At 41.5% G+C, this 27,717-nt stretch overlaps 1 protein-coding gene and 1 long non-coding RNA gene across 7 annotated transcripts in view; one reads left to right on the top strand and one right to left on the bottom strand.

The window, feature by feature from the left end:
• LOC137209416 (uncharacterized) overlaps positions 1-27,717 on the bottom strand; it is a 426,966-nt gene that overhangs the window by 332,698 nt on the left and 66,551 nt on the right. The window lies entirely within an intron of this gene.
• MAP3K21 (mitogen-activated protein kinase kinase kinase 21) overlaps positions 1-27,717 on the top strand; it is a 72,908-nt gene that overhangs the window by 42,350 nt on the left and 2,841 nt on the right. The window contains exons 8-12 of one of the 6 annotated variants that reach the window (XR_010936048.1): positions 93-190; positions 3,019-3,801; positions 5,301-5,476; positions 9,718-9,812; positions 27,387-27,467. Coding sequence is in view for 5 of the 6 variants with exons in the window: in XM_067711076.1 (XP_067567177.1) it covers positions 93-190; positions 3,019-3,801; positions 5,301-5,728 (1,309 nt within the window). In the remaining variant the exon portion in view is untranslated. Of the gene's footprint in view, positions 1-92; positions 191-3,018; positions 3,802-5,300; positions 8,091-9,717; positions 9,813-10,484; positions 11,274-27,386; positions 27,484-27,717 lie in introns of those variants that run through there. The other 5 variants (XM_067711078.1, XM_067711077.1, XM_067711076.1 and 2 more) reach the window with 5 other exon arrangements.

The following is a 27,717-nucleotide window of genomic DNA, read 5'->3' as shown; positions in this document are numbered from 1 at the left end:
TACCTAAAAATATTGTTAGCGTGTATCCACCAAAACCTAATTTGTGTGTCATATGGTTCTATTATATCAAAATAAACATTTTTCTCTTGCAGAATAAGACCTCTCTCAGATGGCAACAGTCCTTGGTCAACCATCTTAATAAAAAATCAGAAAACCATGCCGTTGGCTTCATTATTTGTGGACCAGTCAGGTAAATGTGCTTCAGGAAATAGAATTTGCTTGAGTTAGACTGAGCCTCTGAGAGTTCTAGAAGTGACATGGGAAAGGTTAGCAGCATCACATATACTGAGTCGCAGTGGCTACACTAAGCTCAAAAGTTATCTTCTGTCCTGTCAGTCTTCGTGGCGGAAAGTAATTAGGCTCCACATTGTTTATTAGGAATTTGTAACTCTTATTCTTCATCAGAAAAATTAGTATAATTTATTATATAGAACCAACTTACTGTAGTATAGGAAATACTAAATATGAAAATGTAGGCGCCCTGAAATTCTGCTGAGGTTATATTCCCACCCCACGACCTGATGAAATATTGTCAGGCGGGTTAGTTGTGGGAGACTACTGCTGGAGAGAATTACACTGGAATCCCTACTTTATACGAACCATCATCGCTTTCAGTGTTCATTATTCCTGTTCAATATTCAGATATTAAAAGGTTGAAGAGATTTGGAAGTTGCTGGAAATTTTCAATGATGGGTAACTCTGAAGAAAAGCAAATTGGTCTTTATCCTTGACAATTTAAGGCAGCCCTTTGGTACTGTGGTCAAATTAGAGATGTCTTAGCAAAACACGGTATAAACTTCTTGAACTTACGATCGGTGCTATGCTCAGTTTTACAAGCACCTTATCACCTACTGCCCATGTTTAGTTTTCTTCTTCTGTGTTCATCACAAGCGTGTGGTTTCAGCATAAATATCTCCGTAAGTACTTTCAGGTAGACACAAGGCGGGTGCTGTGTAATCCCTGGGTAGATGCTTTCTGATGTCACATTCATTACTGTATTCTGACTCTTTCTCGCCTGTAAAGGCATGAGGGTCTCTCATTATACACTACGATTCATCATCAGATGGTGTTTGAGGACTAATGAAGAACAATTAATAGTAATAAAACGGTTAATTCTATAGTACGAGTTTCATTATTTGTGACTGTTGAAAAAAAGTCGTCTTGCTTTTTTTCCCTGAATTATTTTTATTCTTTCTTAGAATATTTGGATCCTATGAATAACTCTTCCACAGGACAGTTGGAGGAAATAAAAGGATGTATTTGGCTGACTCAGCTGGGTCTCCATTAAGTTAACCCTGTAGTTCATTGGAAGGGTCACTGAGCAAAAGGTTTACACAGTCTGTCCTGCTTGAAGGTCCCCCTCCCACCTTCCATCTGTGGGGGCCTCATCCTTCGAAGTGTTTCTGTCTCAGCCCAAGCGTTTCCTGAAAACCTCCCCTGACCGCCTCAGCTGCAGTGGTGCCTCACCCCATCCCTGCATCTTAGTTCCCAGTTTTACTTATGCATCGCTCTTCCCTGAAATCCTTATTGGTCTGCATGGGCACCAGTAATGTGTGTGTTCTCTGTCACCCCAAATTAGAATGTCAGCCCCTCGAAGGCAAAGATTTTATCTGGTTTGTTCACCACTCTGCTCCCAGGGCCTGGTGCATAGCAAGTCTTCAGTGTCTCCTGAATGCCTAAGAGAATCCTAAAAGGACAGTTGGATCTGACGTAGATATTGATTACATTCACCTTGGTTTGGGGGCTGCGAATCATGCCATCAGTCGTAGAAAGACTGGGAAAGATGCTGATGGATCCGTGTAGATTCATGACCGCTCAGGAGGAAAGTGTGGGAAAGGAAGTGCTCAGGATGCTTCGACACCTACGGCTTTTACTTGCCAACAGCATTTACCCTCTTTTTTAAAAAAATGACGGCTTAATAATTCGTTATTCGTTACATGTACCGCGCATTCAACCCATCAAAGCGCAGTTCGTGCCTGCTTGATGAAGGCACTATTTGGGGAAGACCCCCCACAAGATGAAACCTGCAGGGATGCTCACAGCCGCTGTGACCTGAAAGTAGAAAACGGAGGAGACCGAACGACACCAGAGAGGCTTCAGCGGAAGCCAAGATCACATGTGGGAAGAAGGGCAGTGTCAGGCCTTCTTAGGGCCAGGCAGGATTTTGAGATAGAATTGTCTGAGGGAAATGGGACAGTGGGAGGAGGACACGGGGAGAAAGATAGCAGAGGAAGATACTGGGCTTGAAGGGAGAAAAGCTGGGAAGAGCACGGGCTTGTTGGGAGAAAAGCTGGCATCCGGCTGGTCTAGCGAACCGAGCACATTTTAGGTGCAGTGGACGCAAGGCTGCAGAAATCACGGGTGTCTCTGTCGGGGATGCTCTGGACACCAGATGAGGGAGTTCGTCGTTTCAGTCGTTCCTGGTTAAGCCCTAAGTGATAAGAATTATAGCTTCCTCTCCAGTAGCAGAATATGTTACCCTTTGGGGCTCTGACCTCTGGAGAATCTTCTCCTGATGCGAGGCTCCTACACTTTAATGGCAGCTTGTTGAAACAGGCTGCTGGGCACCACCATAGTCTGAAGTGTGCCAAGAATTCACTGCTCTACGCAGGATGGTTCCTGTAGCAACAGGGCGTGGCCCAGTTATCTAGGTCACGCGCAAGGGCACCTTTTGTCTGACGTGTCCTCCTGCTGCTGTCTGTGCATGTGCACTTCTGTATCTTGATGACTTTGTTTCTATAGAAGTTTCTGTTTTCTATGCCAGTGAAGATCCACTTCCTGAAGGACAGGAAACAGCAGAGGACTTGCCTGTTCCTGTGCAGGGAGCTGAGTCATTGCACCCTGGACGCCCCTTCCTTAGGGTCCTCCTGGACGAACCATTTGCTGAACTGCAAAGGACTCCATGTGTTTTGATTTAGAATATGTATTTATTAGATTTCAGCCTCGTTTTACAGTATAGCTTGCATGGTTTTTACGGTAAAATGGTCCTAGCCTGTGTGTATCTGTACTTCTCCGTAGGGGCATGTGAAGAGCCACAACTTGCCCCAGACGGATTGGAACACAGGAAACCAAAGCAGATAAAATCACCGAGTCAAGCCTACATCGATCTCCCTCTTTGGAAAGATGGCCAGAGAGAGAATCTGGTGGAACCCGAAAGCTGGGAGGAGAGAACCCCGGTGAGCCCTGCCACCAGCATTCCTCAGGGGACCCCTCCGAACAGTCTGAGCAGATCCCCCCAGAGGAAGAAGACAGAGTCTGCTCTGTACGGCTGCACCGTGCTGCTGGCGTCGGTGGCTCTGGGCCTGGACATCAGAGAGCTCGCGAAAGCACAGGCTGCTGAAGACCCGTTGCCCAAGGAAGAAAGGAAGAAACGCGAGGGCATCTTCCAGCGGGCGCCTAAGTCCCGGAGCAGTGCCAGCTCCGCCACTAGGCTGCCAGCCGCAGGCGAGGGGACCAGCAGCCCATCCCCGCTCCCTCCGTCCAGCGCCGCGAACCTCCTGTCCATGCCTTCTCTCTCCACCAAGTGCCTGCTGCAGACTGATGGCGAAGATTCCTTCGAGAGCAGCACACACGTCCCTTGTGACCCCAAGGTGCCCATTCCGGATCCTTGCCCTGCCTTTGGAAGGAGGGATCAGGAGTCAACCGCCGTGCCAGGACTGGAGACCCATCGTGGTGTGTGGGGAAACCTGTCTCCCTTCACGGTTCCAGCACGTGCGGACGCATCTTACGCTGCTTCTTCAAAAGAAAGAGCAGCACATCACCGACGGACCATGTCTGATGGAAGTGCTTCTCAGCCCCCAGGTAGGCTGCATTCGTGGGTGAAAGTACCAAACACCACTGTAGAGGATAGACTGTAAAATTGTATGGCTCTCTGATTTTATCTTCTCCAAGTGATTACATTTACAAATTTGTTTTCACATAAATCTTTGAATTTTACCCTGCTCTTTTGTTTGACTTTATCATTTGGATCCTTGGAGGAGTATAATTAAGTTTCAGTAACTTAAATACATAACAGAATATTAAAACAGAAAGAGGGGCTTCCCTGGTGGTGCAGTGGTTGAGAGTCCGCCTGCCAATGCAGGGGACGCAGGTTTGTGCCCCGGTCCGGGAAGATCCCACGTGCCGCGGAGCGGCTGGGCCCGTGAGCCATGGCCGCTGAGGCTGCACGTCCGGAGCCTGTGCTCCGCAACGGGGGAGGCCACAGCAGTGAGAGGCCCACGTACCGCAAAAAAAAAACAAAAACAGAAAAAGCACATGGAGAATAACTGCCCCAAGCCCCTTGTGGTAGGAAGGAGAGTCATTTGCCAAAATCTGAACCAAATAATTAGTGGGAGAGTTGACAGTAAAACTAGTCGTTTGACACAGTGTCACCTGGCTTTGCTGCCCAGGTTTATGTTGAGATTGAGTTTAGGGGGTGTAAAAGTCGAATGGACAGTAGGTGCTGTGTGGGGAATGACTAGTATTCCTTTTTTATATAAAGATAATTACAACTACCTCAGATATAGATCATGAGGATTAAATGAGATAATGTATATGAAAAATGCTTTTTAGTTTGTAAAATGTTATGCTAGGATCGGTTATAAAGTATATTAAAACTGAAACTGCTTTCATTTGTGTTATCTTTTCATTTATCTCTTTAAGTGCTACGCCTAGACAAGATTTTTTTTCATATTATTGTTCATTGTCTTTAGATAAATTGGTTTATTGCCCTTTTATGATGCAATAAAGTATTAGTAATTTATAATTGCACACAGTGAAACCCTAGCACAAGAATCCCATAAAAAAGCATTCTTTTTTCTTAGTTTGAAGCCAATGATTATTTGCTACAGTGGTAGTAAGTCAGTTCTTCAGAACAAAAAAGGGAGGCTGTAACATGTAAAACAGTATCTGCTTTCTTATTTTCATTAATTTTTTCAAATCATCACCTGAGAGTGAATTCAGTCATATTCACCGTCATTTTTAAGTCTTAACTTTAGTCCAGTCTAACCCATTGTGAAATCTATCCTGTTAATAAAACACTTCTAATAATCATTGTCCTAAGTGTATGATGATGACTTAGCTCTTTATAGGTGTCGTTTCCATAGCTTCAAGCAGTCTTTCCAACCTTGTAGTACTTTTCCATAAAAACAAACATTCTCTCCTAACAATTTTAAAGGTAAGGTTTGTGTTCATGTTCTTTTGTGAAAGCTCACTTTAAGGTGGTCACCTAAGGGAAGTTATCCTGGTTATTTTCCTTGCTATCCATTGATTTCGACATCACTGTCTTTCTAATCACACACTGTCTTTGCCTCTTCAACCAGCTGGTGCAGCTCTCATCTCAGCCCCCGGAGCCTCTCAGCTGCCCCCTGAGTGGGTTTGGGGGACGTCCCCCTCGCCGCATGGACCCCATAGTGACCTGCCAAGTGAGGTCCCACCCGAAAAACAGAGAGCTGTCCATATGATGCCTCTGCCCCGTCCTCCCCACCTAAGAAGCCAGGTAGGTGCCCCAAAGGCCTTCCCGCAGAGAACAGAGTCTCAGCCCGCACAGGCCTGCCCTGTGGCGGGCGGTCCAGAACCAGCCCCTGACTGTCCCCTCGGTGCCAAGGAGAGAACTAAGCCCCACGTGCCTTCCTTACTGGATGCCGACGTGGAAGGCCAGAGCAGGGACTGCACGGTGCCTCTGTGCAGGCTAAGAAGCAGAATGAGCCGACCATCCCTGTACGAACTGGAGAAAGAATTTCTGTCTTAAGTGCCTTATATTGTTCAAGCATTTTTTTTTTTAAGGTGAACAAATGAAAACTGTGTGTCTACCTTTGAATTGTTTTATGCTGCTGTGTTTTCAAAGCTGTGGCCATGTTACTAAACTAGTAATGGATGTCTAACTTCTCCAAAAATATATGTGATTGCGGTTGGCTGACTGTATTGTTATTCCACTGGATTCTTACCTAGCAACTTGAAACACTACACACGTGTAAAACAAATGTGCAACAGTGTACATCTGTGTTTAAGCACAATTTTAAATGCTTTGTTCGCTCCCATTTATATCCTTGTCTATTAGTACACACAGAAATTGTAATGAGTGCGCCATTTTTGTTTCCTTCCTTCCTGTTTCCTTCCTTTTGTTTTCTATTTTCCTTTACCTTCTTCCATTTCTTTCCTTTTTTTTTTTTTTGTTATTTGTGCAACAAGAAGCCAAGAGTAATGTGATGTTAGCAAGTAAAGATGTTTATGTAAAAAAAAATTGATGACTAGAACAGATGGAGAGTCCTATGTGAACTATCTAACGAACTCGGCAGTAGGCTTACAATGCATAAGTATGTCCAGATCTCACCTAAAATATGCACTATTTCTCTCTTTGAGAAAATTTTACTGAATGTAACTCGTAAAAGTTTTAATGAATGTAACTTCTAAAAATTTTATCCATTAGAACTCCAAAGTAGATTTTTCAAAAAGCCAGTCATTGACATTTGACTCAGACCATACTGTATACAGTTGAAAGGTGCTAACCTGTGTGTTCTCCCTGTAGAAAGGATCTTCCTTCTTCCTTCATCAGTAGCCATTGATTTGGTATCCAGAAGCGTAAAGCGTTTCCTTTTGTCGTAGAGTTTTTAAAAATCAATCGATGCGTGCGTTACGTGCCGAAGAAAATTCATGTCATTTAATATTATTTTTCTCTGTTTAAATGCATAATCATCCTAATAATCTCAAATACAGTTAGAAACACTGCAAAGTCAAGAAACAGCAGTACGGTTAGAATTTAAGTGTTTTAGAATAGTAGTTATTCACTTAATTGTAGATACATGTTAGATATCTGTTGGGTGGGACAAGCTGATGTGATAGAATGGAGAAATTAAGTTATTTTCAGATGTGGGTTTATACAGCTAATCTTTGGATAGCAGATCAGGTTGATTTTAAATTATTTTATGAGTCACTTTTATAAATCATAGAGTTACGATACAAATAAACTACTGAGTTATTAAGCTACTGAAATGGCTATCCAGGAGCTTGGTAAACTTGCCTGGGTTCTTTTGTTAAATCTATTATGCTTCTCTCCCTAGAATATGGTTATTCAGATGACACATAATAAGCATTTTAAATTTTCCCTACAGTAAAAAACTGTAATTGCAAACATTACTTGATATTTCATTTAAAATTTTACCTTGCTTATTAAGGTTTACTGAATAACTGGAAGGTCAGTGATTTAATCCGGTGTGATAAAGTATCTACCTATAGTAGGAAAAAAAAAAGGAGGAAAATTATATTATTTGGCCACTTTAGAAGCTCTTAGTCATCTAACAAGTATGCCACTGCAAGTGATGAACAGGGCATGACAGGATTATTTTAATATAAGCGCATTTTGCCTTAAGGAAATTCTTGAAGCACAATCTCAGGTCCTTAATTACATTCTGTGGTGTTATGGTCCATTCTATGATTTGGCTTCACTTTTGGGTGGTCGTTGAATTACATAACAGAGATTTGGTTTCCTCAAAATTGTATCACATTTGAAACTGTGGTTGGCTACTTCATACTCAGTCATATGAGGGCATATAACTTCCAGGTAAAAGTAAGCGAAATACACGCCTACGGTAATACATGAAACACGAAATATAGAAACTGTGTTTTCAGTTTTGCTTCTACCAAAACATCGTGTGTGTGTGTGTGGGTGTGTGGCACTCTGTGTGAGGGTAGGGGAGTGATGGATGTCCGTCTGTGTGGTCCCTCTACTCTGTTCCTGTTTAGCTTTATTTTAGTCAACTCTACATTATGATGACTTTAGAAATGAAGTTACATTAAAAAGATAATTGTCATATAAGGACTCGATCTCACATGTTACTGCAGATAGTTATTTTTTGCTGAGATCTGTTGTACATTTGCGATTTTCTATGTGTATAGGTATACTTAGCGGAATCTGGTTATTTATTTTCACATAGACTTAATAGCTCACTGAAAGATAAATTAAGCTGATTACTATTAGTCAACAGTTAAGGTGCTCCCGCTGCAGAGATTTGAGGCCTGGGCCTGATACGCTGTATTACGAAGCTTTGTGACTGAAAAAGATGTTTACATATGTTGTCTATTTTTTTAATAAAGTTTTTTTTATAGCTTGTCTACTTGCTCAGTGGCTTTGATCTCCTGATGATTGTGGCTGTAGTTTGTAACGGTTCACTTTGTATTCAATAAGGAAAATGTGTTAATGAAGATTATTAGTAAGTCAGGTATTAACCTGCTAAATTCATTAAACTGAAGGATCATGATATGAATCACGGGATTAAATGAAATACTTTATTTAAAATGTTGTTTGGTTACGTTGAAACGTTGCATTTCGTCGTGAGAATTTTGCAACTCCAGCTTTTCAGAACGCACCTTTTCGCAGAGTGAATTACTGTATGAAGTAAATCTCAGTTGATGCTAGAGCACTGTGATTAATGAGACATGTTGATTATTAGCATGTTTAAATCAGAAGAATTTCAAAACCCACCTAACATCTGGTGATTCTTGGTAAGCAAGAAAAACTTCGGTGAATTAGAAAAGTAGATGGTAGCATTTCGTGCAGATCCAGGCAGCACCCTATCGTGTAAGAGGGAGAAAAATTTAACGTCTGTTGTGTATCTGCTGAGTGTTAAGGACTCTCCTAGGTGCCCATATAAGGCACTTCCTATAATTCTCTTTAGTGAAGTTTGTGAGGTAGGTAGTAGTATCCCTGTTTCATCAGATGTGAAACGGGCACAGAGAAGTTCGATAAAGTTCCAAAGACGCACCACCATTTACCTGTTCACACCTGTTGTAACCATACATATAGCATAGAAGATGGAGGCTTCTATGGAATCCGAAGCTAAGATAGTGTTTCACACATCAAAAAGTTCAAAATTCTGGAACGGCTGAGTACTTACTTAAAAACGAAGCTAACTGGTTGATACGGCGGGATACTTCCTCAGTAACTGTGAAATGAAATAGAAGGTACTAAAACCTGCATATCCAACAGATCAACTCAGAGAAAAAGCAGTGTTCTGTTCAGTGGGTTTATAAATATGATGAAATTATTTAAGAACTGCAATATAAATATAAAATAATTGGGCTTAAGCTGTATGTACTCTTTACTTCTGAAAAGGTCAACATGCTAAAACACAGTGAAAGATGAGGCTTTTGTGAATGAAACAATGTAATAAGTACCACATACAGTGGAGCAAAAACTAGTTGTTCTTGTTGTTTAGCAAGAAATAAGTAATTTGAATATGCTGCAGACTCATTAAGTGCCTACTGTGATAGCCACTGGGAAAGACTAAAGGAGTTCAGTGATGAGCAAGAGAGACACCACCTGGGTACTTGGCTGCATGGCTCTTAAGATCTAGTAAGAAAGACATTGAGAAGCTAAGCGTGGCCAGCTTCATGGGTTCGGATTGGGCTTCACACTCAGGATGTCCCTGAGCTTGAGTTTAATGCTTTGCTAACACTGTCTTGAAATCCTTAAGAAATTTTGGACCGGGGCCCCTCATTTTTATTTTGCACTGGGCCCTACAAATTATGTGGCCAAGCCTGACTACAAGTGAAATGCGGGTTATAAAAGGTGAAGTAGTTGCTGTTCTGGTAGCGCTGGCAGAGCAGATCTAACCTGGGGGGTTCAGAGGAGGCAGCTGGAGGAAGTCAGGACCTCTGCTGGGTGAGAAGTGCTCCCTGCAGAGTCACTAGCTTGTGACTTGTTTCTCTTGGAACTTACCAGATTTCCTCTTTGCCTTTCAGCATTTTTACCATGGTCTGTGTTGGTGTGGATCTCTGCATATATCGTACTTGGAGTTTGTTTAATTTCTTGGATGTGTAGATGTTTTCCAGCAAAGGTAGGCTTTTCAGCCATTATTTCTTCAAGTATTTTTTCTGCTTCTTTTCCTCTCTCCTGGGACTCTCATTACACGTATATTGGTGTACTCAGTAGTGCCCCACATTTCTCTGAGGCTCCATTCATTTTTATTCATTCTTTTCTCTCTTTTTTTTTTTTCCAGATTACATATGCTATATTGATTTCTCATCAGGTTCCTTTATCTTTCTTCAGTTCCAATCTGCTGTCAAGCCCCCCTAGTAACATTTTTCATTTTAGTTATTGTATTTTCAACTCCATAATTTCCATTTCATTCTTTTTTAAAACTTTTCTCTCTTTATTGACATTTTCTTTTTGACCAGACATTGTCATCATACCTTCCTCCTTCAAGCGTATTTTTCTCTGGTTCATTGAACTAAGGTACAGTGGCAGCTTTCAAGGTATGAAATCTGAGATCCGTACCCTGTCACAGGCCATCTCTGTTGCCTCCGTTTCTCCCAGTGTATGGGTCACACTTCCCTGTCTCTTTGTATGCCTCACTTTTTGTTGAAAAGTGGTCATTTTAGGTAATACATTGTGGCAACTGTGTATCATGATTCCCCTCACCTTCTCTCCAGGTCTTGTTTTTGTTGTTGTTTGCTTGTTCGTTTAGTGATCTGGCTGGACTACTTCAGTGAAATCTCTTCCCCCACAGTATGAAGTCTTTGGTGTCACTCCTCAGAAGATGCAGCCTTGACGTGCACACAGCTACCTTGGGATGACACAGTTTTAGCACAGCTCTCTTGGACTGTCTCTTCCTGTGATCTCTCTGTGAAGCTGTCTGGCTTCACTTGGTATTACAGCAAGCTGTCAGACTTCCATAATTGCTGGCTGATTACTCTTTTTTTTTATTATTCCCTGGGACACAAATTCCTCCACAGCCTATTCCAATTAATTTCAAGCAGGGGCAGTTTGGGGGCCGGTCTTTAAGGCTTGTTCTGACCCCAGGTGGGCTCTTTTTAGCTGGCTCTTTGCCTGATTCTATCTGGTAGACTAGCTAGACTATGATTTAGCTTGTTGCTCTTAATTAAGAGCTGTGGGTTTTTTTTGAGAGTTCCCTTAGGCTTGAACTTCCCCACACTCTGTTTCAGATAAAGTCAGTTCCTTTGATGAAAGCTTGGTAGTTCTGTTCTTGTGTAATGCGTCTTGCTCTGGGCAGTGTATCTGGGCCATACTCTGGGCCCTGGGTGGAGTGGTAACTTGTAGTCTCCTTGGCTTGCTTCTCGCAGGGTAGATAGAACCTCTGCTCTCCAGGTGCACTGGTGTGAGGGCATGTAAGAAGCCAGCATTCTCACTGGTGGAGAGCCTCCACCCTGTGTGGGGTGGCTGGATGGAGAATGGAGCCCTTGACCTCTTAGGCACACTCCCAGGAATTTAGCCTCTTAAATACAGAGTTGGAGGGGATGAGAAATGCTGCTGTCCTGTGCCTGCCAGTGAAATAGCTTTTCCCTTGATTGGGAGCTGATGGGGGGGCAGGGGGGAGGAGGGGAGTCCTATGTTTCTAGCCAAACCTGATTGGAATGGAGCTTCTGTCAAGCTGAGCTCGTCAGGGTGGAAGAGTAGGCGGGAGGGAGCAGGTCATAGCTCAGATGCCAGGTTCAACTGTTCTTAGCAAGATTTAGTGTTTTGTTTTGTTTTGTTTTTTCCCAGTACGCGGGCCTCTCACTGTTGGCGGCCTCTCCCGTTGTGGAGCACAGGCTCCGGACACGCAGGCTCAGCGGCCATGGCTCACGGGCCCAGCCGCTCCGTGGCATGTGGGATCTTCCCGGACCGGGGCACGAACCCACGTTCCCTGCATCAGCAGGCGGACTCTCAACCACTGCGCCACCAGGGAAGCCCTAGCGTATTCTTTTTGAACAAATATTTTGTTATTTGCTGTATGCCCTTAAGACAATTTCCAGAGACTTAAAAAGAAAAAAAATTTTAAGATAGCTGTCAGCAGTTGTGCTTGTTTCCTTGCGGAGTGGGTCCTCAGAGCTCCTCAAGCAGCCATCCCATAATGGAACCTCTTCAATATTTTGCACAGCTGCTGACTAACTCCTGAAGCATTTTCTCCCGTTGGCTCATCTAAATTCATGTCGTTTATCTCATGGCTCTAAATGCATTTCAAGGCAAATCACTCTCAATTTTCCATCTCTAGCCCCGTTCTAATCTTACAGCTCCATTTGTACGTATCCTGCTGCTTACTTATCATCTCCTCTTGGATATTTAAGAGGGATTTCATCCTGAACACAGTCCAAATAAAACTCGTGATTCATCTCCTTCCCTAAATTTGCTCTTCTCTAGTCCTCTTCTTAGTAAACAGCACCAGCACCTGGGAGGTGGACGCGTCCGCTGACTAGTCTTTAAAGTAGCAGCATCATGGAGGATTCCCTGGTGGTGCAGTGGTTAAGAGTCCACCTGCCAATGCAGGGGACACGGGTTCAAGTCCCGGTCCGGGAAGATTCCACACCCGCACGCAGCAACAAAGACCCAAAGCAGCCAAAAATAAATAAATATTTTTTTAAATAAATAATTTTAAAAAATAGAAAGCTTTAAAAAAAAATGTAGCAACACCATGAATGCATTTGTGTCACCCGTAGTTGTTCAATAACTAGTTACAGAATAATCGGATGAATTATTCCCGTTTTACAGATAAAGAAACTGAACCTTAGAGAAATCAAGTAAATTGCTGGATTTGAATCCAGTCTGAGTCCAGTCTATGCATTTAGACCACAGGAAAAAATGTTTCTTAAATGTTAAATAGTTGGTTTTTCAATAAATGTTATTGTTAGCAGGTTGATCAAAGGATAATTGAAAGAAAGTAACATAAACTATAGTTGGAATGGGACTTTGGGAATATTATTGTGAAGAACTTGGATTACTAGTCTAAAGATCTGGCACTGAATCTGGCATTAAAAAAAACAATTATAGGTTTTAATTTGTAGTGTGTACTAGTCAATGTTCTCCAGAGGACCAAAACAAATAGGATGTGCATACACGTATTTTAGAGAGAGGGGTGTTGATTTTAAGGAATTGTTTCACACGACCATAGGGGCTGACAAGTTCTAATTCTGCAGGGTGGGCTGGCAGGCTGCAGACCCAGGGAAGAGTTGATGCTGCAGCTGAAGGCTGTCGAGAGGCAGAATCCTGAGACCCAGGTGTTGGCAGGGTCGGGCTCTTCTGAGGCCTCACCCCTTGGCTTGTAGCTCTTCCTGTGTCTTCCTGTAGCCTTCCCTGTGTACATGTCTGTTTTCCCAATTTCCTCTTCTAGTAAGGACACAATCATATTGGATTAGAGCCCACTCCAATGACTCAGGTTAACTGGATTACCTCTGGAAGGACTGTCTCCAAACACAGTCACATTCTGAGATACTGGCTATTAGGCTTCTGCACCCGTTGGCCTGCAAGCCTGTACTTGCCCAGCCTCGAGACTGAAGAAAGAGCCCGGAAGTCAGAGACAGAGACATCCGTGGCTTAATGGATGTGGGGCATCTTACACGTCTGAAGGAAGGTCCTGGAGCGATGCCACACCATGTGCAGCAGCTGGCGGGCAGGACACTGCAGCAGCCTTGCCCCCCCGGGGGGGAGGGGGAGATTGCCAGTTACAGGGGGAGTTGATGTCAGCTTGGTTCATCGGTTACCAGGGAAACCAGCAGGGGGCACATCCCTCATCGCCCCTCGGGCTAACAACCTTCATGGGGCAGATGACTTCCCTTTGATAAACTATCATTATCTAATTATAGCAGCGGGCAGGTGTGTAGGCATTCACTGATCAGGCTCTGTGATGAAGAGGGAAGGTCAGTCCGGTGTGTAGGTGTGGGTGAGGCAGGGACTGGTCGCGCAGGAGATGGACAGATAGCAAGAGTACAGCCATCTTGGGGGCCTGATCATATGGCCTCCAACATACAAATCTAGGCAGGGGGTGGAGGCAACGCAATTTGTTCCGTAACAGACTGGAAAATGCTTCCAAATATTGAATATGACGGTGATGTGTAAAATAGAGAGGGGACTAGAGGCACTGATGTTATCATCAGGTCTTACAGAAAGAATAATGAGGAAAGGAAGCCCAAGAAATGAAGATTACAATCTCCAAATCAGGGGCAACTGGCAAAAAAGAGCTAGAGGTCAGTTAGGACAGAAGAGTTAGCCGATTGGGAAGCTGTGGGTCAATCAGAAATAAAACACTGAGAGGAAAATTGGTGCTTAGATAACATGAGGGTTTGGTGGCGGGGGGGGGGGGGGAGGCAAAGTTTGCAGTTCTGAGTGATGGAAAATTCTAGAGACATTCAGCGGTCGAGTGGAGGTGAAATTTGAGGCAGAGGTTGGAGTTGGACAGAGATTCTGTGGTCATTCAAATTCTGGTGATAGTTAAGGATGCTGGATGGGTCAGATGAGGAAGGCAAAGAGGAGAAACCTGAAGAAGGCTTTCCGGGAAAGAGTGAGAAATGCAGAAGGTGATGGAAAGAGGACGGATGGCTCACCTAGGTAAGAAACACCCAGAAGATTACAAGGCAGTGGAAGATAACATAAACTCCCCAAATATCTTCCCTTAATCCATAACAATTTTTTTAAATTTATTTATTTAATTTATTTATGTTTGGCTATGTTGGGTCTTCGTTGCTGTGTGTGGGCTTTCTCTAGTTGCGGCGAGCGGAGACTACTCTTCTTTGTGGTGCATGGGCTTCTCATTGTGGTGGCTTCTCTTGTTGCGGAGCATGGGCTCTTGGTGCGCGGGCTTCAGTAGTTGTGGCACACAGGCTCAGTAATTGTGGCACGCAGGCTCAGTAGTTGTGGCACACGGGTTTAGTTGCTCCACAGCATGTGAGATCCTCCCGGACCAGGGCTCGAACCCACGTCCCCTGCGTTGGCAGGTGGATTCTTAACCACTGCACCACCAGGGAAGCCCAATAACAACTTTTAAAGAACTAAATACTAAAAACTTTTTTAAGAACATAAAGCTAAACTTTTCAGGCTAATATTGTCTCAGAATTACTGCATTCCCTAGAGCTATCAGCACTTCTTTCCCTCCTAACTGGAAGTGGATGCTCAACAATTTTATTCAAAGGAGCAGCCCTACTGAGTTCTGCCTCCCTGGGAAATCCCAAGGGCGCCAAAGGAGTCAAAGGAATGAGCATGACCATGACCCAGAGCACGCCCCTACTCATTACTCTTCCTCCTTTCTGTGCTTTGCTACAGTGTGAAGGAAGATACAGCATAAAGGCACAAACCAGACATGGTTCTGCATATGCCTAAAACCAGAGGACAGGGAACTAATATTATATTTTGCCATTATCTGATCTTAGACATTCTGGTTAATTTTCTAACCTCAGTGGCCATCTAGCCTCTTGCCACTCCCTTACCAGTGGCGTGTGGACCCGTGTCTACAATGTCATTTCCCTCCTGGTGTCAGTTCATCCTGGCACTGTTCGTTTAGTGGCAGGAGAAAGCCCCAGAGCACATCTGTAGAGATAGCCAGAAACAGATCGCTGATGAGGACATGTACGTAGGAGGTAGTTTTCTCCTTCTGGAGCACTGTCTCTCCAGGAAGTTTTAACTTAGTCTATTAAGGAATGTTTTCCACAGGAAATACATACCCAATGTTATTACATAAGTCTGTAGGAAAACATGTTATTTGAAAAAGAGGGCTTCCCTGGTGGCGCAGTGGTTAAGAATCCACCTGCCAATGCAGGGGACTTGGGTTCGAGCCCTGGTCCAGGAGGATCCCACATGCCGTGGAGCAACTAAGCCCGTGAGCCACAACTACTGAGCCCGTGTGCCACAACTACAGAAGCCCGCATGCCTGGAGCCCGTGCTCCGCAATAAGAGAAGTCACTGCAATGAGAAGCCCGGGCACCGCAAAGAAGAGTAGCCCGCTCACCACAACTAGAGAAATCCCTCGCGCAGCAACGAGGACCCAATGCAGCCAAAAATAAAGAAAAGAAAAGAAAAAAGAAAAACAGATTCCCCTACAAGAATACATTTTTTTTAAGTAAGTTTGATCATGTGACTTGGTTGTGGGACAGCTCTAAAACTAGAAAAATGCCTACATTTTCTGGTTTAATAAGTATTGAATTTTTCAATAAACCAGGCCTTTTTCTCTGAAACAGGTCATTATTTCTAGAGGTATAAACATGAGTCAAATCAATGGAGTTGGTCATAATTTTTCCTCCAATCTGTATTTTGCCCAAACTCAGCTGTTTCAAAAATTGAAGCATCCTGTTTGCCTTGCTTGCTTTGGGCTTTCTGCTTTCTGGACACTAGATGGTACTATATACATATTATTTCACAAGACAAGGACCACCAACCTAGCTTGGTTATTTGAAGAATTACAGCCAAATATATACCCTTAGGAGAAAAAGGAAAAATAATGGATGTGATTTGAGAAAGTATTAGAAAGATGAGGAGAGGGGAGGAAAATGATTTTCCAGCAACAGTTACAGAGAAACAAGACGATGATCTTCACTTTTTTTTATTTTATTGAAGTGCAGTTGATTTACAATGTTATGTTAATTTCTTCTGTAGAGCAAAGTGACTCCGTTATACATATATATTATTATATCTCTATTATATATTTTTTCATATTCTTTTCCATTATGGTTTGTCACAGGACATTGACTATAGCTCCCTGTGCTATACAAGGATGATCTTTATAAAGGGATCTTTTTTTATACATCTGTTCCAAAGAGGGAGACAAGCAAGGAGCTTCAGAGCCGTAAGCTAGGTCAAATCTCCAAATGTGAATCTCCAGCATAGGCAGGATTGAATCAAATGTCTCGAGTACTAGGTGTCCCACCATCGTTAGACACTGAAAACAGAATTCTGTTTTCAGTGTTCTGTTTCAGAATTCTGAAAGCAGAATTCTGCACTCAGTGTAAGCAGAGCCAAGGTATCAACATAACACAGTCCTGCGTTGGAGGTCTGAATCTAACCATGTCCGAAGTTAGCCCTACAGCAAGAATTTTCAGTTGTGTGATCCAATGTGTTCCCTTTTCACTTAAGCCAGCTTGAGTGTGTTTTACTCTGCAACTGCAAGCCCATTTGCAAGGCTATATCTGATGAACTGGGATGAACAGAGAACAAACTGGACAGAGTAAACAGGCAACATACACATGCAGGAGTGAGTTATGCTTATGTTTATAACTTGGGTCAAGTGTTCAAATGTGACAAAATTATTCTCTTCAGAAAAATAGATGCTCAGGATATCCCATTAGCTGCAGCAGGAGTCTTAAAGTGATGCTAGATATTTATAGGCTAGTAGATAGTAAGACGAATTGCTAAAGAGATTCTGCAGGTTTGGCACAAAATGCTCAGCTATATTCTATGTGGATAATTTGATAGGATTCTATAAGATCATCTTGCTGATGAACTTTCTCTCTTGCATAGGAATGCTTCAGAGTTACTCCGCCCAAATAAAGGATTTTCTCATCTTTGAAGATTCTTTGTAGGTGTTAACTTTCCCCGTGGTAGCAATAGTCACGAAGCTGGAGTCATAATTTGGGAACTCTGGGTCTGCTCTAGAGATGAATTTCAACAGAACACTCAGGCTTCTTTAAATGATATTTAATTAGATAAATACATTGAATTAAAATAAAATTTAATGAAAATGACAATCTAAGACAGCCTCAAGGAAACAGATAATTCATTTCTTCTTCTTTCGCATTTTCAGAGACTGAATACAGTTAAGAAATGTAACAGTTAATTTGTGGTTGTGATAGCCGATTTGCAAATGAATCGTTAAAAAAATCACTTCTTTCATACTTAATAGAAATGAATTTAGTGAGTTCACATCCCTAAAGATAAGGACACTTTTTGGGACTGCCCTGGTGGTGCAGTGGTTAAGAATCCGCCTGCCAGTGCAGGGGACACGGGTTCGAGCCCTGGTCCGGGAAGATCCCACATGCCGCAGAGCAACTAAGCCCGTGCACCACAACTACTGAGCCTGCGCTCTAGAGCCCATGAGCCACAACTACTGAGCCTGCGTGCCACAACTGCTGAAGCCCGTGTACCTAGAGCCTGTGTTCTGCAGCAAGAGAAGCCACCTCAATGAGAAGCCCGCACACCGCAATGAAGAGTAGCCCCCGCTTGCCTCAACTAGAGAAAGCCCGTGCGCAACGAAGACCCAATGTGGCCAAAAATAAATAAATAAATTTATTTAAAAAAATAATAATAAGGACATTTTTCATTCTGAAGCTTGAAAACTCCTTATTTTCCTTGAAGGTGCCCTAGCTTGCCTCTCTGTGCTCTGTTTATCTCTGTGAAGACCTCCTCTGAACAGTCTCACCCTCACTTCTCACCCTGTGATTCCCCTTCCCTCTCAGGACTTTGCTCCATCAGTCAGGTTCTTCCCTTTCACATTTAGTTTCTTTCTATCTGTTGAGTCTGCAATGGTTAATGTTATATGCATCAGCCTGATTGGGTCACAAGTGCCCAGATATTTGGTCAAACATTATCCTGGGTGTTTCTCTCAATAGATAGATGATAGATAGATAGATAGCTAGATAGATAGCTAGCTAGCTAGCTAGATAGATAGATAGAATATATACATATATATTCTACTGGCTCTGTTTCTCTGAAGAATCTTGACTAATATAGGATCCTTCTCTATCTTAAAAAACAAGAAAAAGAAAGAAAAAGAAAGATGAGTGAATCTTGTTGCCTCTTAGAAAGATAAAATTTGTCATCTTATTGGACCCCAACACCATCTCTGGCAGTCATCTTCCTTTTCCCCATTTCAACTTCTCTCTTAGGTATCTGTGGTCTGTGGTCGCTCTCCCACTTCTTAATTGCTGGCTTTTGGATCCCTTACAAATCTGGCTTCTCCCCTCTCCACACAAACTGCAGCCTTGAAGGAAATCAGTGACCTCTGGATTGCAAAGGTCTGTATCCCTTTTCAGTCCTTATTCTTTTGGCCTCTTCTGTGCTAACATGGCCAATAAAAGGTTCCTTTAAAATTGCAAAAGTTTCCTTTCAGGAAATTTGAAAAGTTCTGAAAAGTGCAGAGGAGGAAAAACCTCACCTGTAATCACAATACTCAGAGATAACTACTTGTTGGTGTTTTTGGTTCATCTTCTTCCTATATTTTTTTTCCCATAGTATACATACTGTTTTAGATCAAATTTGTGATCATACTACATGTCCTTTGAACATCTGTTTTCCTTTTACGTTGAATATATTATGGATATTTCTCCATGCCAATAAATATTCTTCTGCAATAATTTTTTTCATGCCAGCGAATCTGATCATCATATTGATACATTAAAACTTATTTTTGGGCTTCCCTGGTGGCGCAGTGGTTGAGAGTCCGCCTGCCGATGCAGGAGACACGGGTTCGTGTCCCGGTCCGGAAAGATCCCACATGCCGCGGAGCGGCTGGGCCCGTGAGCCATGGCCGCTGAGCCTGCACGTCCGGAGCCTGTGCTCCACAACGGGAGAGGCCACAACAGTGAGAGGCCCGCGTACCGCAAAAAAACAAAACAAACAAAAAACTTATTTTTATCTCTTTCCCACTCTTAGGTGTTTAAGTTGTTTCCATTAAATATATATATGTGTGTATATATATATATATATATATATATATATATAGTCAAGAAGGGTGAAACTCAAGCAGGAGCAATGTTAGCTAATGAGTTCTTACAGATTTCCTTGGAGAAGGAACAGCAAGGTCTGAATTGGGCATGGTGAGCTTTCAGAACTAACACACATTCTCTGTCATTCTGTCCTGAGGTGAGAGGTGTATTTAACCCAAAGAGTATGGAGAACCTCCTTCTCAAAGCTGGATTAATCTTGAGTTGAGATGTGTTGGGAGCATAAATGATCTTGGGAGGTCCCAAGTGGACTTGGCATTGAGTAGAATATTTCTTCCATCTTTGGTTAAGTCTTCTATTGAGGAACATTCTATCTTGGAATAGATGAGAGCTTTTATAAGTCCTGCGAATGCTATCAGATAGAATTTTAGCAATCTTGAAATAGATAGCTCTGGGGGAGTACATTTCCCTCTCTGGGCTTCAGTTTCCTCATACCTAGGGGGAATGTATGTTTAGACATTCTCTAGGATTCCCTCCTGTAATTCCATGATCCTGTACACAGAAATGAATGAAGAAGTTCTCCTTCTGTCTTGTCCACGTGGATTACCACGACAGCTGCCCACGCCCAATTAGCACATCACAGCGAAACATGCAGTCACGGGCCATGGAATACCTGGTGGGAACTAGGTCTCCACAAGAGGAAAGGCTAAGTGGATAAGGAACAGACTTTGTGGGAATCAGAGGGAGCCAAAGTGCCGAGTTTTATCAGATGCAAAGCAAGAAGGAAATGAGTCATTTGGAGGGTACAGTAAAAAATCAATGGAAGAGTCCTAGCTTAGAATCAATAGGCGTAAAATTGCAGGAAGTTGTCCTTTGTTTAAACTAGGATTTTTCAGCTTCAGTACAATTAACATTCTGGGTCTGAGAAGTCTTTGCTGGGGGTCGTCCTGTGCATTGTAGGATGTTTAGCAGTACCGTTAAACGCCAATAGCACACTCTCCCACAATATGACAACCAAAAATGTCTCCAGGTATCTCCTGGTGGGGTGGGGCGGAGTGGGGGCGGTGACAAAATCTCCCTTCCCCTTTTGGGAATCACTGCTTTAAACTTAATCATCCTTAACAAATAGGGATCCGACCAGTCAGAAAGGAATTCTTGGAGAATTTAATTCTCTAATGAACCACGAAGTTAAAGTAAAATGATAGAAAAGGGCTTAATTTTTGTAAGTAAAACGTCTAGTTTATAAGAGCAAATAGCATGAAATTATTTCCAAACAATTTAGATTGTCTTTTAATAATGTATGACAAATATTCTTTTTTTTTAATTTTTAAAATAAATTTATTTATTATTGGCTGTGTTGGGTCTTCGTTGCAGCGCGCGGGCTTTCTCTAGCTGTGGTGAGCGGGGTCTACTCTTCATTGTGGTGCGTGGGCTTCTCATTGCGGTGGCTTCTCTTGTTGTGGGGCACGGACTCTAGGCACGTGTGCTTCAGTAGTTGTGGCATGTGGGCTCAGTAGTTGTGGCACATGGGCTTAATTGCTCCACAGCATGTGGGATCTTCCCGGACCAGGACTCAAACCCGTGTCCCCTGCATTGGCAGGCAGATTCTTAACCACTGCACCACCAGGGAAGTCCCAATAATGTATGATAAATAATCTTTAAAAGAGGGGCTAACATTTGACCCTTGAAAATAATTTAAATAAGATCTCTTGCAGGATGAGGGAGGAACATAAATGACTATAAGTGTTTCAAGTAGAAAGGGATTTAATATAGGGAATTAGGTTCTTACAAAACTGTTGGAAGGACAGGAGGAGTAAAAGTTGGGGATCTACACAATCTTTCAGGTCCACCATTGCAGGCTTGGTTACAGCCAGGGCATAGCTTCTGTCACCTTTCGGTCAGAAATCTGCAGAAAGCCTCTGCCCATGTCCAAGAGACAGAGTTGATCAGGTATCTCGAAGACACTGATCTTATGCAGAACCCGTATTTCCACAGCTTCTGATGGACAGAGTGGAATGGGTTCTAACTCCCTTCTCATTCTTAAACCTAGCGTGAGTCTATCTCATTGGTAAAATTATATTTAAAACCTTCCTATCAAGAAGCCTAGAGAATACAATTCCCAGGCATCCAGCTGCTATAAGACAGGAGAGACTATAGGAAGGAGTGGGAATGCTGCTGGCTGCAACAGATAATATCCAACACAGAATTCTTTCTCAACTGTTTTGTTTACTGAATTGCTCAAACAGTATATTTCCCAGTCTTTCCTGCTCCTTGACTCTTGGGCCAAAAATTTTCCCAATCTTCTATCCATTCACGACACTATTCAAGCATATGAACTCAAGTAGTTCAAATGAATTACCTGGAGAAAAGAATAATAATGGAAAAGTTCTCTAGTGATGACTAATTGTGCGCAACTACAATTAGATCTTTAGTTGAAGGCGTTTTGAAATTGCCTTAAGCATGTAGTTAAAGGCATGAACAAAAGTGGTTATTTTTCTTTAAATTTCAAAATCTAATTAGTCATCTGAAAATTGCCATGACGTATGAAAGCTTTCTGTTGATCTTCTTCATACTAGTAAGTTACCACAGGAGGCATTTTCCTAGCATTTCCTTAAAACAGCATCACCAAAAATATCTCTTTCCAGAGCCTCATTAGGTGCTGTCGTTTGTGGAAGAATCATCTCTGGGTGTTTATCAGGCTATTACCCATAATGTTAGAGAATCTGGTTGTGTCTTTGCTGGCAATGAAGAGCCTGTTGAGGAGGCTGGGGAAGATAATCATATGCAAGGTTGAGAGATACAAGAAGATCACTCACACAAAGAAATGTCACTCACACAAAGAAATGTCCCTAGGCTCCAATTGGCTCAAGTGATGGGATAGAATTCACAAAATAGTTTCAGAATGAAGATTTATTCCAATTTAAATACAGAAAGGAAGAGAGAGAGAGAACATAATATTTTTAAATGGGAAAAGACTTCTTTTCCTCAAAGAAGATGTAAGAACTCCTGAAAGCCTTCAAGTGTGCAGAGTCCTTGATCAGTATAACCCTGGTCTCTATACTCTTGTCTGTATTGCCTATGGTCTTTAACATAGGCAATTTAAAGAGTTAGCAGAGGCTAATGAGAGCAATAATCCACAAGACTGTTGCTACTAAAACAAATTTCTATATTACTGGGTACCTCTAGGTACTTAGAAATTTCCATTTACAATGGACAGATCATCCAGACAGAAAATTCAGAAGGAAAATTTGGTCTTAGTAACACATTAGACCAAATGTGTGTGTGTGTATATATATATAGAGAGAGAGAGAGACATTCCATCTAAAAGCAACAACAGAATACACATTTTTTCAAGTGCACATGGAACATTCTCCAGGGTAGATCACATGCTGGGCCACAAAATAACTCTTGACAAATTTAAGAGGATAGAAACTACATCAAGCATTTTTCCCCAGCCACAGTGGTATGAAACTAGAAATCAGTTACAGAAAGAAAAATAGGAAACAAACACATGGACACTAAACAACATGCTGCTGAAAAAACAATGGGTCAATGAAGAAATCAAAGAGGAAATCAGAAAATGCCTCAAGACAGATGAAAATGGAAACACAACTTTCCAAAATCTGTAAGATGCAGCAAAAGCAGTTCTAAAAGGGAAGTTTATAGCAATAGAGACCTACCTCAAGAAACAAGAAAAATTTCAAAAAACAACTTAACGAAATTCCTTTCTAACAAAGGAATTAGAAAAAATAAATAAATAAATAAAGCTCAACATCAACAGAAGGAAGGAAATGATAAATATCAGAGAGGAAATAAATAAAATAGAGACCAAAAAATATAATAGAAAAGATCAGTGAAACCAAGAGCTGGCTTTTTTGAAAAAGTAAACAAGACTGATAAACATCTAGCCAGGCTCATCAAGAATAAAAGAGAGAGGACCCAAATAAAATCAGAAGTAAAAGAAGAGAAATAACAACTGATATCACATAAAAGCAAAAAGTCATAAGAGACTACTCCAAACAGTTATATGCCAACAAATTGGACAACCTAGAAGAAATGGACAAATTTCTAGAAACATTACAACCTTCCAAGACTGAATCAGGAAGAAATAGACAATCTGAATGGACCTATCACGAGTAGTGAAATTGAATTTGTAATTAAAAAAAAACAATCCCAGCAAGCAAAAGTCCAGAACCTGATGGTTTCATAGAGGAATTCTACCAAACAGATGAAGAAAAAAGCTAATAGCTATCCCTCTCAAACTATTCCCCAAAATTGAAGAGATGGGAACACTCTCAACTTCATTCTGTGAGGCCACCTGATATCAAAACAAGACAAGGACAATACAGAAAAGGAAAATTAAAAGCCAATATCTCTGATGAATATAGATGCAAAACTTCTCAACAAAATATTAGCAAACTGAATTCAACAAAATATAAAAAGTATCATACACCGTGATCAAGTGGGATTTATTCCAGGGATACAAGGATAGTTCAGTATTCACAAATCACTCAGTGTGATACCCCACATTAACAAAAGAAGGAATAAAAATCACATGATCATCTCAGTAGATGCAGAAAAATGTATTTGACAAAATTCAATATCCATTCATGATAAAAACTCTCATCAAAGTTGGTAGAGAGGGTATATGTTGGTATATCTCAAAATAATAAAGGCCATTTATGATAAACCCACTGCTGACATCATAGTGGTGAAAAGCTGAAAACCTTTCCTCTAAAATCACGAACAAGACAAGCATGCCCACTCTCACCACTTTTATCCAACATAGTTTTGGAAGTCCTAGCCACAGAAATCAGGCAAGAAAAAGAAATAAAAGGCATCCAAATTGGAAGAGAAGTAAAACCGTCACTATTTGCAGATGGCATGACAATGTATATATAAAACCCTAAAGTCCCCACCAAAAAACTATTACAACTAATAAATGAATTCAGCAAAGTTTCAGGATACAAGATTAATATACAGAAATCTGTTGCTTTTGTATACACTAATAATAAACTATACAAAACCTAGAAAACAATCCTGTTTAAAATCACGCCAAAAACAAAACAAAACCCTATGAATAAACTTACCAAGGAGGTGAAAGACCTATATTCTGAAAACTATAAAACATTGATGAAGGAAATTGAAGATGATACAAAGAAATGGAATGATATCCCATATTCATGGATTAGAAGAATTAATATTGTTAAAATGTTCATATGGCCCAAGGTAATCCTAAAATGTATATGGACCCACAAAAGACCCTGAATTGCCAAAGTAATCTTGAGAAAAAAGAACAATCTGGAGGTATTACACGCCCTGATTTGAGATTATGCTACAAAGCTACAGTAATCAAAACAGCATGGTACTGGCACAAAAACATAGATCAACAGAACAGAATAGAAAGCCCAGAAATAAGCCCACACACTTATGGTCAATTAGTCTATGACAAAGGAGTAAAGAATATATAATGGAGAAAAGACAGTCTCTTCAATAAATGATGCAAGGAAAACTGAACAGCTACATGTAAAAGATGGATTTGTGATATAACTTTCCCTCTTTTAAAAAAAATCCTCTTATATTAGAAAAAACTCAGTTATTGGGGTATTATATTTATTCCAATAATTTAATTTATTTTTATCACTGTGATATTAAAGGTACTACCTCAGTCACCCTTGGAGTTGAGTATAAAAGTTGGCATCATGTTGGCTTCTCAATTGCTTGATTAATACAGAATATTTATCAAAATAAAATACCAAAAAGCCTGGCTTTGTCTCAAACTTGATTTTCTTATACCAGAAGCACTATTTAATGAGCCACTTAGAATTCCATAACACCCACCATGGTGCTGTCACAAATGATGCCACTGTTAGAGAAGATGAAAAAGATGAAGTAGAAGAAAGCCAAGTGAGAAACACTCTCCTCAAAGGAATGCAGAGGAAGAACTTGAAAAGAAGGATGGAATTGACCAAGAAAGCACAGAGGGAGGGAAAGGGGAAGGGCAGTCGGTGCTCTTGTTAATCTGTTGGTGAATTCCAAATGTTTAGAGTGTGCTTTGTACACCAGGGCTATCTATGGAATTTCATCGTCTAGGAATACTTTGGGGTAGGAGTCTTCTCATGCTCGATAGTATATCAAGACAAATTTTAGCTGAGAACTGAGGCAGTATGGTACTTCCTTGACTTGTTTTGCAGTATTTCCTTTCTCTAATTACCTAATTATAGTACGTTCTTTCACCATTAGCAAAAGACACTCAACCCAAATACTGATTCCTGGCAATCTGTGCTCTCAGCGAGCACCAATGAGCATCTACTAGGCACAGGCTCATGAGGGCTCCTTCTGAAATGAGAATGGCCCTTGTTTGTCAGTGCTGAGCACAATCTCCCCAGATGTCTGCAAAATCTTTTATCAGATCATTTAAAATTGCCTGAAATCTGGATAAGTAAGGCACGTTTTATTAGTTGCCAAGATCCACTTATTTGGGAATCACTGAGCTTTTGAAAGAAAAACAAATGTAGTAAATAGGCATGACCCAGCCTAAGTTTCAGTATCTTAGAAACTAAACCCACCAGAGTGAGACAGACTGAACAATTTCATTTATCAATCTGGACTAATACCTTTATCCAAAAGAGATCCTTCAAGTTATACCACTTAAGATAAAGATTATGTCTATTCACTAAAAGCATGCAATACAGTAAGTCTGCTCAGTGGTTTAGGGCAGAAGCACTGATTTTTACATGTATAATTTCCTTTTGAAACCAGAAAACACGCCTTCACTGTTTTTTAGTTCACATCCCCCCCCAAATCAAAATTCATAAGATGGATAAAAATCAAGTGGGTGGCTCTTTGCCTTACAAAAACATTAAGCCTCAGAGTTATTTTCAATAGTGAAATTCGCTCTTTTGTTCCGGCTTCCCTTAAAGGTGTTTACCACTTGAGAGGAAAACACAGGCCACTCCGGTTTAGGGGGGTTGGGAGTTGGAGAAGTTACTGCCAAAGGGAAATTAATCAACGGGAAGACAGAGCAGGTCTGGACAGCTAGAACAATGAACTGCCGTATACACGTGCAACGAAATGTTAATACTGCTCTAGTAATACAATGAACCTTCCTAAAGCATAATGTTATCCTGTTTAAAATCTTTGGTTCAAAATCTCAGTGACTCCCTCAGGTCCAGAATTTGGTAGATGTTCCCTTAGCAGCAGGGGCTCCTTCAGTACCAGCAGCAGCTGATGCTTTGAGCATGTCTCCACGTCTCTCTCACTCCCAGAACTCAGGGACATGTGTCTCCCTCAACCTGCTCTGTGGTTACATGGCTCTGGCCATCATGCAGCCTCTTACCTCTGCCTGGACTGTCTTTCCTACTTTCCCTCCAACCCCGGCCTCAGTCTCCTCCCTCTCCTGCTGCCAAAGTACACCTTGTCCGCCTGATAAACTCCTACACATCCCTCAAGAGCCAGCTTAAGGATTCACTTTTCTGCAAAGCTTTCACTCACTTCCCAGATCTGATCCATCATTGTAGCCAGGGACTGAGGGTCCCTGAAGAGAGTGTAAAGTGGGATGATGACTTTCCAGTAGTTTCAAACTGAGCTGAATCAAGAAGAATGTTGCTCTGTTCATGACCTTGCTGCCTATGGAGAATTCATGGTAAGCTGTGTTGATGAGGACCCAAGGCTGTTTGGAATCCAATGTCTTGAAGAATGGGCCTTGAACAATGAGTGTATCAGGGCTTTCTCACAAAAGGAGGTGAATAGTATTGAGAACAAAAGTGATTTCATTTATAACGGAAGAGGGAGAAAAATGAAGATATACAGGTGGAGATGCTATAGATATTACTATTTACCTAAGTTTATGTTCTAAAAGTAGCCAGATAAGTGGTGGAATCCTGTACTTGACTAAACAAGCAAAGAGATCGTTTCATATTTGTAACTTCAAAGTATATTGATTAACTCATGTTTGGACCAGATGATGGTAGAGGTACATTTCTCTCTATTATCTATCTCTTTGGTGTTTCCAGAGCACTCTTACATTATCATTGTTGTCCTTTCATTAGTCTGCTGAGCTGTCAACGTGATGAGGTCAGAGTTTTGCTCATTCTGGTGTCTCCAGCGACTAGCAGAGTTTTTGACATATGGTAGGTATTTGATAAGTATTTGTGGAATAAATTGATGTGTATATAATGTCATAGTTTGGTTCCTCTCATTTACTGTTGTGTCTCTGGAACCTAAAACAACATCAGCATGTTGTTGGATGCTCTCAGGAAATATTTCTTTTTTTTTTTTTGCTTTATCTTTTTTTCTTTTTTTTTTTAACACCTTTATTAGAGTATAATTGCTTTACAATGGTGTGTTAGTTTCTGTTTTATAACAAAGTGAATCAGCTAT

Source organism: Pseudorca crassidens, chromosome 16 (genome assembly GCF_039906515.1).
Source record: "Pseudorca crassidens isolate mPseCra1 chromosome 16, mPseCra1.hap1, whole genome shotgun sequence".
Lineage (NCBI taxonomy): Eukaryota > Metazoa > Chordata > Mammalia > Artiodactyla > Delphinidae > Pseudorca > Pseudorca crassidens.
The sequence above is the reverse complement of the archived record's forward strand: the minus strand, read 5'-3'. Positions and strand labels throughout refer to the sequence as shown.